Here is a 12,068-nt window from a genome sequence, read left to right as displayed (position 1 = left end):
ATAAGCACTCTACTACTTGTTGCTCAGGACTATTAGGAAGTTTCTTTTTTTATTATGGCTGTTGTTCACTGAGGAAGCCCTGCTGTCACAGAGGTTAAGTGCTTAGATGTTGACTAAAAGTTTGGCATGTGAACTCATCGAGTGGCTCCACAGACTTGGTGATGTACTTACTCCCTCAAAGCTTAAAGCCAGGAAATGTTCTACACGGTCACATGGGGTCACCATGGGTTGAAATCACCTTAATATCACCTATCAACTGCTATAAAAATAAGTGTCTATTGAACTATGTCCTAAGCACAGTACTAGTGCTTTCCTTGGTTTACACAATTTCATGTGAACATCACAACAGCTTTATGAGGTAGGACTTATTGTCCACCATTTATAGCTAAGGGGAATGAAATGAGAGCCTGGTGGTGTAGTCTGTAGAGAATTGCATGGCTAACACATAGGTGGCATCTCTGTGGTGGTTTGGATCTACCAGAAGGTTCTCAGGAGAAAGTCAGACACTCTCCTCCATTGTGATTTACAGCCACGGACACCCCACTGGCAGGTCAGTTGTGGCTTGGTTCCACCTCAATGGCAATGATTTGGAATTTAAGTTTTGATCGTATATGATGACTGCAAGACTTGGGATTAACCAAGCACATTAACCCTTTGCATAGTATATCAGTGTGAGCTGTTATAAATCTCATTAACAGCGAAAAGAAGCAGACAGGAAATGCATTTCTACTTTTACCCCACCCAAAGATATCAGGGCCTTTTTCTAGAGGGGAAAAAGGAGCTCTGGTGACATAGTGAGTTATACCTTGGTCTGCTAACCAAAGGTTGGCAGTTTGAATCTACCAGTTGTTCCATGGGTGAAAGGTGAAGCAGTCTGCTCCCATGAAGAAGTGCAGCCTTGGAAACCTGACGGAGGATGGCCAGGAGTTGAAACTGCGTCAGCTGGTGTTTGTTTTCTAGAGGATTGTAGTTTCTGGAGGGGTGGTGGTGAGGTCAACATGTTCATCTGCTAACCAAAAGGTTGGTGGTTTGAGTCTACCCAGGAAGTATCTTGGAAAAAAAGACTGACATCTTTTGGCTCAAATGATTCTGGCTCATTCAGTGGCTTACAATCATCCACTGAAAAAAAACCCAGAGACCTCAGTGGGCTCACCAAGAGTCAGAGTGAACTCTGTTCTAACTTGATAGGCGACTGCTGTGCTTTGTTGTGTTTTCCTAGAGGATTACAGACTCAGTTGTCAGGCTCAGGTCTGAACTGCTTTTCTGGCATTTTTTAACATTCAGGCCAGGCTGTCTGATCCTTGAGGGTCCAGGTGCTAAAGTCTCATAACTTTGCTGTAGTCTAAACTCCACCCACTTTACCCTGCTCAAGTGATTGCCATTAAATCAAATGGCCTGCCAATTCTTTATTTTCTCTCTTCTGTACCCTTCTTAGATGTTTCTTTCCCTCTTTCTTGGCCGTCTCAGTCTTGTCTCTCAACTCCCATTTATGTTTGTGAGTATTGTTAGTTCCATATTTGTGCCTAATGTTGTTATATGCTATCAAGTCATTTGTGACTCACAGAGACCCTATGTACAACTCTAAACCCTGCCCTATCTTGAGCCAATCTCATTATCTCTGACACACCTATCCCATTAACACCAGTCACAGAGTCAATCCATCTCATCCAGGGTCTTCCTGTCTTGTGCTGTCCTGCCACCCTTCCAGGCATAATGTCTGTGGCTACATGTCCAAAGTATGTGAGACAGAGCCTCAAAATCCTTGCCTCCAAGGAGCAGCTTAGTTTCACCCTCTCCAGGACAGATGTATTTACTCTCTTAGCAGTTCAAGGTATGTTCAATACTCTAGCACCACAAATCAAAGGCATCAATTCTTTCATCATCCTTAGTCATTGTCCTTGGTCATGACAATGACCAAGGAGGATAGAAGGAGAATTGATGCCTTTGAGCTGTGGTGCTGGAGAAGAGTATTGAGAATACCATGGACTGCTAGGAAAACAAACAGATTTGTCCTGGAAAGGGTTAAACCGGGTGGCTCCTTGGAGGCAAGGATTATGAGGCTCCATCTAACATACTTTGAACATGTTGTGGGGAGAGACCGGTCCTTGGAGAAGGACAACATGCTTGGGAGGGTGGAGGGGCGGCACAGGAGGGGAAGGCCCTCTATGAGGTGGATTGATTCAGTGACTGGGGTAATCAGGATGGGAGTGTCAGAGACAGTGCAATTGGCACAGGACAGAGTGGAGTTTAGGGCTGTTGTATATAGGGTCGCTATGAGTCGCAAGTGACTCGACGGCACATAACAGCAACAACAACAGTCATTGTCCAACTTTATGATGCATAGCAAGTAATTGCAAAGATCATGGCTTGGATCAGGAACCTTAGTCTCTAGACCGACATCGTTGCTCTTCAGTATTCAGGAGAGATCCCTGAAAGCATGATTTTCCCCAATGCAATTGCACCCCATAGGGTTGCTTATGTCCATGGCAAAAATGGAGTACAGAAAGACAGCTGAAGGTAATTGGAGGAGGGAAGGGAAAAGGATTCATTTTCACAGGGGTGTTTGCTTTTATTTTTTAAAACACTATTTTTAATAGTTTTATCATTCATAGACCTTGTGTTTCACGCATGCACATCGTGTTCCATACAGTTCTTCATTTACAATATATTATGGGTGGGGTTCCCCCTGCCAACTAACTACTTTTGGGAAGTGTGTATGCCAGCTTCTTCATGCCACATACCCTAATGTCTCCCTTTAAGATAGTTGTTGATTTGCCCATCCCTAACAAGGTAGTACTCTGAGGAAACAAGCGCATCCCTTTTGCTAAAAGATCCTCTCTTCAGCTTGGAAACTCTGAACGTCTGCATCCATAATCATAGTCCAGTCCAGAGCTAGCCATCAAGTTGCACCAGTCAAAACTAGTTCATAGCATGGACCATCTTAATTTTTAATTAGCCTGCTTTTACTCCTCTTTTTTTATTTTTCCATCTCAGAAGTCCACTAAATATTAGTATTTTAGGAAATTTGGGATATGAGAGTTTCATGTTCTGTACCCAGTGCCTCAGTGTAGCAAATAAATGGATAAGCTGGTTGCCTTGAGCAGTTTGATTTCTCAGAGCATTGGGTACTTTTTGTTCTTGAGTGAGTGATCATTTCACATTTAACAAGGGATGAGTGTGGGTGGTGCGTTGTGATTTGCAGCTCCCGCCTGAAAGGCCATCATTCCCAGCCATGTGTGTAACTTAGAACCACTCTGTCTCCTCTTTGGCAGATTTCTCCAGTTACGTATATCATAAATACACTTTTATTTTTCAGGAGTGTTTTGGATTTATTTTAAACTTGACAGGTCTGCAGACATTTCATTATTAAATCTCACAAACAGATAATCTATACCCAAAATGCTTCCTAGACAGGAAGTAAAATCATATGAATTCCATATTAGTCTGAAAATCAAGCCCAATTTAGGATGACTTGAAGATTTCTTGTGGTCTGCAGATTGATCATACATATCATAGCATGAATTTTTTTTTTCTTTAGTAGCAACTACCTTCTATTTCTTGTTCCTATCTAAACCTTTGCTTGGAAAAATTCCTGTAGGAATGTTAGGAATTTTCAAGATTAATTTGTTACATGTGTTCCAACTACAATATATTGCTGTTTTTAGGTGCCGTCTAGTCGACTTCTACCCCATGAGTGATCAATCTGAACCTTGCCGTTCCCTGTACTGTCCTCGTGATCTTCACCACACTAAAGGCCACTGTTGTGTTTACTGTATCCGTCCATCTATTTGAGGGTTTTCCCTTCTTTTGTTGACCCTTTATCTTTCCCAGGATGGTGCCTTTTTCCAATAACTGGCCCATCCTGACGACATGTTGTCACCCTTTTTGTTTTATGTGGTAGGTAGGCCCTCAAATTTTATAAATTCAGATCTTAAATATACACGAAGAGTTATTGCTTAACTTCATTATTGTTATTGTTAAACACCATCGAGTTGAGTACAGTTCATAGTAACCCTATGAACAACAGCTCTAAACCCTGTCCTATCCTGTGACATCATTATAATCTCTAATATATTTGATCCCATTGTAGCAGTAGCCACTGACTGTATCAGTCTGTCTTTTTTTTTTCTTTGACATCAAGTTTTTAATTTTTTTTAAAAGTTTATTGGGAAATACATAATGGGGGTACAAGGAGGTGAGGGTTGGGGGCAGAAGGGTGAGGATGGGCAGGGATTCAGTTGCAGAGCTGCAGAATTTGGTTGGTGGGGGGAGCAGGTGAAAGGAAATGAAAAGGATCCAGTGGGGACCAGATGCTACAGGGGAATGGTAACCATTTTCCAATGGCAATTAAACCAACTCTCTTATTGATTTGGGAACTGGATGCAGACTCTCTGGCTTCTTCATGCTTAACAGGGGCGTTGATGTGGGGGGAAAGGGAGGACACTTTATCACCTTACTGGTAGTCTTAGGTTAAAGCTGCTTGCCTTCTTGTTCTGTTAGAAGATATTTTCCTGTCATTTGCTCCCCTCTGGACTGCAAAGTGTTTTCCCAGGTGGGTCCAGTGGGGATGGCTGGTGGAACCCAAAGGCTCCATCCTCTTTTGCTTCCTTAGCTGGCAGTTGTATTTCCTTTTTGTCACTGGCACTAGGTTCAGGGTCAGGTGTGAAGTAAAACTCAGTGTTAAGGTTACCTATAGGAAAGGGAGCAAACCTAGAAGGAACAAACTTGTGAGTTACAAATAGAAGGGCTTTGGGGATGTTGCTTTCAGGTTTACTGGGGGAGAGGGTGGCAGAAAGTTACCTAGATAAAATTCTCTGGATAACCTAGGCATTTTTTCCCCCATCCAAGGGTCAGATGGCACAATCTGGGGACTGAGGAGCTCACCTTGAGGGCCATGATGGCTCGCCCCAGGCTGGGGGTCGAAGACAGCCCGTCCTGAGCAGGGCAACACCCCCCTCCCCCCGTGCGCTGGCTGATACACTCCCCCTCAAATTGCCCCCACCCTACTGTGGTCCCCTCGCCTGACTGAGGACTATGTGGCCAAGGACAGCATCTCCAATTCCAGCACCACCACTTTTACTGCCCCCCATAAGTGGTCATACTATAATTTGAAGTAGGTGTCACTGCTCTCCCCCTTTATAAATGGCAAAGGGAACCTGAGAGTTGTGAACAGACTCCCCCCAGGTCTAAACAGCTTTTGGCAGAAGCATTCAACAGATCAAAATATGTGGTGCATTTAGGATGTTGGTCCTCTTGGACATGCTGCCACTGTTAAGTGTCATCAAGTAGACAACTCACAGTGACCTTCAACAATCCATTGTATTGGTGATCATCTTCTCTGGCCTGTCCAAGGAAACCCAAACCTGCAGGTGGAGGGTGCACGTCCACCCCCCCGAAAGTGGTGGGGCACGTGTCCCATCTCCCACGCGGGCAGCCAATGGGCGCTCGTCATCTCCCACGAGGGCGGCCGGTCCACTTCCCCCGCTGCCGCCATCTTGGCTCCAAGAATTCTCCCCAGAACAAGTCTACTTTGTGGCAGTGTGGCGGTTCTGCCAGGCTCTGTACCAGTCTTGGGGAGGCCCGGTGCCTACCATCCATCCTGGGCAAGGGAATCCATTGGTTCCAGCTGTGGGAGCCTCATGGAGCTGCAGTGGCAGTGCAGAACAGTGGGGGCTCTGCGGGAGGGGGTTGGGATCTGCGAGACTCACCCATTCTTCCTTGGGAATCCTTGAATTCCTGTTGTTGAGCCTTGATCTTCGCTGAAGACTAGTCATCAACTGTTTAACTGTTCAATTCTCTATAAACAGAGGTCTGTAGAAGGCCATAGTGACCCTGCTCCAAGTGGTCCGCTGCTCCCACAGCTCACCATGTTGTCTCTGCCTCTGCTGCCATCTTGGATCTCCTATCAGTCCGTCTTGTTGAGGGTCTTCCTCTCCTTCTCTGACCCAACACCTTTCTAAACATAATGCCCATTTCCAAGGAATAGCCTTCCCTAACAATATGCCTAAAGCATGTAGGTTAAGCTTTAACATCCTTGCTTCCAAGAAGCACTCTGGCTACAGTTTTTCTAAGTGTATCTGTTTATTCTTTTGGCAGTCCATGGGACACTCAGCACTCTCAACACCACAATTCAAAGGTAGTGGTCTTCCTTCTGTCACCCTTATCCATCATACAGCTCTCAGATGCATGGCAGGTGATTGAAAGGACCATGACTTGAATCAGGTACAACTTACTCTTTAAGCACATCAGTCTTCTTCAAAGTCCCTAACAGCAGACTTTTCCAGTGAAATACTTCTTTTGATTTCTTGACTTCTGGTACTGGAGGTGTTGATTGTGGATCCAAGAAAAACAAGACATTGACAATTTCAATCTTCTATCCATCTATTGTGATGTTGCTTATAGATTCAATGATGTGAATTTGTGATCTCTTGATGTTGAGATGTAATACGTATGAAGGCTGTAGGTTTTTGTCTGCAACCCTTAAGTCCTCCTCACTTTCAGTAAGCAAGGGTGTATTATCTGCATAACAAAAGTTGTTGAAGAGTCTTCCTCTGATCTTGATAGCACATCCTTCTTCATAAATTCCAGCTTCTCCAATGATTTGTTCAGCATACAGATTGAAAATGTACGGAGAGACCATACAGCCCTGAAGCACTCCATTCTTGTAGTATAGCATGGTTATTTTAGAGTTAGAAAAAGAATTCTAAAATTCATCTGAGAAGTAGGGTGTTCTTGTATTGGGTCTTGGTTAAGTGTCATAATATTAGTAAGAAACAGGTAAGTCTACCAATGCTCTTTTATTCCTAATACATCTGCCTTAGTTGTAGCACATGCCATCTGAATAGCAGACTGTGGGCTTTGCAAATTCTACATTTTAGCACTGATATTCAGAATGTTCACCTAGGAAATCTGCCCATCTTAGAATCACCTATTGTTCTTTCTTGTCTCACTTTTTAAGGGAAATAAGTGAGGATACCGACTGAGAGCTGAAGGATTTGTTATGTTCTGCTCGAATGTTAGGCAGCCTAGGAGATATTTTTCTTATGGACCTGCCAGTCTACAGTTCCACGGTTCTGAATATATTTTCTATATGCTGCTGTGTAGCAAATCACTCAACTCATTGCTCAGCTGGATCCGATTCATAGCTGACCCTCCACTGTCTTCTGAAGCTGTGAATCACATGAGAGGAGATTACCTATCTTCCTCCCAAGGAGCTGCTAGTGCATTAGAATTGCCAAAGAGGCATAACTTTCGGATTAGCAGAACGACTCTCCATAGGCTACTCCACCAAAGAACCTCCACCTACACTGTTTTTGAAATGGCTTCTAAAAAAGTGTATTTTTGTTTCTCACCATTCTGTGGCCTATTTGACTCAGTCAATTGGTCCTCACATGTGGTTATTGTTTGGGACTATAATCACCTGAATGCTTGGCTAGGCTGAATAACCAAGATGGCTCCTTTACACAACTGGCAGTTAAAGTGCTTATCAACTCAGAGCTCAGCTAGGCCACGACTGGGACATTTATTCATTACCTCTTGAGTGGTTTGTGCTTCTCACTTGATAGTTGGGTTGCAAGAAAGGGTGTATCTCAGGAATGAGTGTTCCAAAGGATCAAGGTGAGAATTACAAGATTTCTTTGACCTAACCTCAGAGCCCCTATTATCACTTCTGCTACATCCAATTGGTCTAAGGCCAGGCCAGATTCAAGGTGAGGAGAATTAAGTGTTGCCTCTTGATGTGAATTTCATCCAAGAAGTAAAGAAATGGAAGATGTCTACTTTTTTCAGTGTCTGCCATACTACCTGGCAAAAGAATTATATTATTTGGAAAAAATGTAATTACATAAATATGACTTGAGGGGAGGGTATAGAGAGCCAATAGAATGCTTACTGTGAAAATAAATTGGCTAGCTGTATTAGTTAGGGTCAGGACATTTTAAGAAACACACCGTTAACATCCATCAGAAAAATATTCCCAATGATATTTTTCTCTCAATAGTTCTGGCTTAGTTCCCCCACCCTTCAATTCAACAAGAGATTGCAGGTTTTGCCAAATCTACTTTTATCCCTTTTATTCAAAATGCACACCCAGAAAATTTGTCTGTGTTGGAGCCACCAGTTGGTCCATATCCAGCTCATGGTGAGTCAGTAAAACGTCTTCATAAATTAGAACTGTACATTATTTCACAAACACATAGAGGACCCTAAATTAATGTGTCTAGTTCATTTGTTTTTCAGCTCATATTTTGGGAGCATTTAGAGAAGATTGTGCCCACAGAGAATCTTACATGTTCAGAGTGAATAGTTTTTTGTTTGATGTCTGAGGAAAAGTGAAGTTCTTCCCAGGTACTTAAAAGTATAATCACCTTCGTAGACTTAATGAGGGGATATCTGCCTTGTTAATCATGTTGAGTCCCAGGTACCTGAGTTCTAGTTGCAGAGCTTGGCTAATCAAGGTGCAAAACCTGACAACTCCTTCGAATATATTACCTTTTATTCTTTATAACAGTTTTCTCCCTCCCCTTGCATACCCTGCTCTGACTCCTTAGGAATTAAGATTTGTATTTATTTCTGCTAAAAATTTGAGACAAGATAAATAGCATTTCAAGTTATTTTTAACTGGTGACTGTGCCAAGAATTAACTAGGCTTCGTTTTAACCATATGCTAAATTGTTTGTTGCTAGGGAAGGCAAGGAGAGTAGCATTAAGTGTGAAAACAGATGTAAAGGGGTTATTCATAGAAGGCTGATTTGAGATTCGGGATATGGCAATTTGGGATTAGTACTTTATTGGCAAGCCTCCTTGGGGTGGCACAGATGGATAAACCCTTATCCAAAAACTGGAAGTTGATCTCACCCAGAGAGGTTTTAGAATGCAAGCCTCTTGATCTGCTTCTGAAGGTGACAGCCTTGAAATCCCTATAAAGCAGCCTCACCTGAGCTGGAATTGACCCCATGGCAAGTAGCATCAGCAGTAGCTACTGATAATTAAGTGAACTCTTGGGGAATGATGGGAATAGAGGGCCTAGGATATTGTATAGATGCCATATTGTTATTCTACCAGTTACAGAATTATATAGCAAGAAGGTATGAGAGAGAGGGATGAGGAAGGAGACGTCACACAAATGCAAGTGTTAAAACAGTGGACAGAGTATGGGAGAAGATGAACCTATATTTGCCCGTCTTCTTTGAGGATCATTCAGAGGAGACACTTCTGTTCATTAGTTCTTTATTAAAGTGTCCACATACTCCCCCGTTCACAGTTTTCCCCTCAATCACACTAATGTACACCCTCTATTCACCTTTCTTCTTTTTGTGAAATCTCTTCTGACTGCTAATGTTGACTGTGTTCCTGCTATATGCCAGTCACTGTGTAATATGGAAAGATGAGATATATGAGCTCTCCTGTTTGGAGACCAACATTAAGCAAATGTTGTTGTGTTCCACTGAGTCACAACCATCTCATAGCTGACTCTCCAGAGGGTTTTCAGAGGCAATAAATCACATGGGAGGGGATTGCCCATCTTTCTCCTGCAGAGCATCTAATGGATCCCAGCCACATGCCTTTGGATTAGCAATACAATTCTTTTCACTAGGCCACCAGAGCTCCCTAATTACAGAATATGTTTCTGTGGTAAAAGAGAACAGAGGTGTTCCTCGTTTAGATAGTGTAATCAGGGTGCCCATTTAAGAAGGAGGTATTAATGACCTCAAGGCCATTAATCACCTTGGAAATGTATCATGTGGTATTTTAAGAGTCCTTAAATCACATGTTGTTAAGCTTCAGATGAAAGCCTTACTTTTCCTAAGCCCAGACTGCAGAATGACAATATCTAGCAGTTCTGGAAAGCCATCCTGGGTGATTAGAGGACTCCTGGCTGATACTTTCTTCATGACAACTTTCTCTCCTTAGGGAAAGGAGATGTGTTTGGAGATGTGTTCTGGAAGGAAGCTACCCTTGCCCAGTCCTGTGCCAACGTTAGGGCCTTGACCTACTGTGACCTGCATGTGATCAAACGGGATGCCCTGCAGAAAGTGCTGGAGTTCTACACAGCCTTCTCCCACTCCTTCTCCCGGAACCTCATTCTCACCTACAACTTGAGGAAGAGGGTGAGCTGACAGTTTCCATTTCTTTTCTTCAAAGAGTTGTCCCTGTGCCCATAGGATGGGCTCTTGGGCCAGGAAATCCTTTAGGTGCTTATTGCTGGGAAGCGGTTGGTTTAATAGAGGCTCTGTTAATTGTTTGGCCTTTTGCTATGAAATAGGAGGGAGTGTTGTTGGATTAAAATATGGATCCATTTTTGTCCAGAAAGGATTTGCTCATGTATTTGTGGGTATTTTTCCTAGTATTACCTAGATCTTCTAGCATTTACAAACATATTAAAACATAGGGTTGTTAGTCAATAAAATAGCTCAGTGGGGTCACTTAATTTAAAACAGAATTCTCCTGATGTCTGGGGCCTGTTAACTGGTTTGAAATCAATCATTCACTCACTCATTGTTGTTGAGTCACAATTGACTCCTAGATGACCCTCTACTTGGTTTTCCTAGTCTATAAAATTTAATGGGAGGGGGTTGCCATCTTTCTCCTTCAAAGAGGTACTGATGGGTTCAAACCACTACAGAGACACTGCCATTTCATTAAAAGTACAATAGGAGACTGACATCAGAATTAGGGAGAAATTAAGAGGGGATAAATAATGTATACTGCATTGAAACAGATGAGGATAAACTGTTTAACAGGAATATATGATTAGGTATTATTGTCATAAGGAGAGTCCAGAATGGAAGCTACATAGTGGAGTGGATTGGGGGCTGGGGGGATTGTATAACAATGAAAGATTTTTTTTTTAATTACTTTTTTTTTTTTTTTACTTTTCAAAGAGAAAAGTGAACTGGCGGGGGGGCGTGGACAGGAAAGAAAGTGTACAATAATGAATGAATGGAAATCCAAAGTCTCTGTAAACGTTCATTAAAATTTTAAAAAAAAAATCCAGTAATTTCAGGGGGGAAAAAAAGTACAAATTCCTACAGATTGCTGCCACAGCTCCCTGGAAAAGCCAATAGTAGGCTAATAATAATTTTTTAAAGGTATGAAAATGGTTTCACTGGATCCATAAAATAAGAAAAAAACTTGGAATCTGCTTGCCTAGAGAATATTTTGTACACCACTGCCAGCTTCACTGGCTGAGGAAATGATTAGTAGTTTAAGACCGAAATTTCTCATCTGAAGTCGTTTCTTTCACCTTTAAATCGTGGCAGCTGCTCAACCTATCTCTGTGAAGATGAAAATGTTTGTCTGTGTTCTAGGTTTCCGTGACTGATCAGCTTACACTTTGTTAGCTCCTTTGGTTAAAGCAGTCACAAGGTAGCTCTGGACCAAGAGAATTACCTGGAAGGATTCATGAGAGTCTTTCCAAAAAGAATGTCACAATGTTTTCTCCCAATCTGTTCCTTATTTTTATCTCTAAAAGGCCTGTTTTTATTAACTGTATAATATCTGATTTCCAACTTAAAAATCCATATCCTTTGTGCTGCTTCTTCTCCTCCCTTACCTAAATGCCATCAATTCCTCCTATACTCTCAAGCTGAATCACCACTTGGCTAATTACAGATGCCCCCATGTCGGAGCTGGACCTCACAATAGCCTCTAAATTTACCTTCCTTGTGTCTCTCCTCACTGTCATTATTCTGACTTATGTCCACTAAGGAACCTTCTAAAAAATTACTCAGATCATGTTACTCCCCTCAAAAGATTTTTTTTGCCTGCACCATAACCAGAGATGGAATAAAGTCTGCCAGCTTCAATATGTTTTGTGCACAGCCTTCCACATCTGGCCCAATCTTAATTCTCAAGGTGCAACTTCAAGCACTCCTTCTACACCCAGCCCTGCCGTGAAAGTCATACTCAGATGTGTTGAACTCCACACAGTTCTTCAAGCACATTCCACCTTTTTGAGAACATAATACCTCTGTACGTGCTGCCTCCTCGGCTTATATTTTGTTCTTCCCTGTGTGACAAACTCCTAAGACCCAGTACACTCCCAACTCAAATTGATTGGAGATGAA

The 12,068-nt window shown here is 42.4% G+C and overlaps 1 protein-coding gene across 2 annotated transcripts in view; it reads left to right on the top strand.

The window, feature by feature from the left end:
- The window catches only part of KCNH1 (potassium voltage-gated channel, subfamily H (eag-related), member 1), a 717,114-nt gene that overhangs the window by 554,630 nt on the left and 150,416 nt on the right, over positions 1 to 12,068 (top strand). For both annotated transcript variants that reach the window (XM_006887955.1, XM_006887954.1), the window contains exon 10: positions 9,913 to 10,109. In XM_006887955.1, the coding sequence (XP_006888017.1) occupies positions 9,913 to 10,109 (197 nt within the window). The remainder of the gene's footprint in view (positions 1 to 9,912; positions 10,110 to 12,068) is intronic.

This window comes from Elephantulus edwardii, unplaced genomic scaffold (assembly GCF_000299155.1).
Source record: "Elephantulus edwardii isolate Elephantulus edwardi_28Jun2011 unplaced genomic scaffold, EleEdw1.0 scaffold00063, whole genome shotgun sequence".
In the NCBI taxonomy this organism is placed as follows: domain Eukaryota; kingdom Metazoa; phylum Chordata; class Mammalia; order Macroscelidea; family Macroscelididae; genus Elephantulus; species Elephantulus edwardii.
This window is presented reverse-complemented; position numbering and strand designations above follow the sequence as displayed.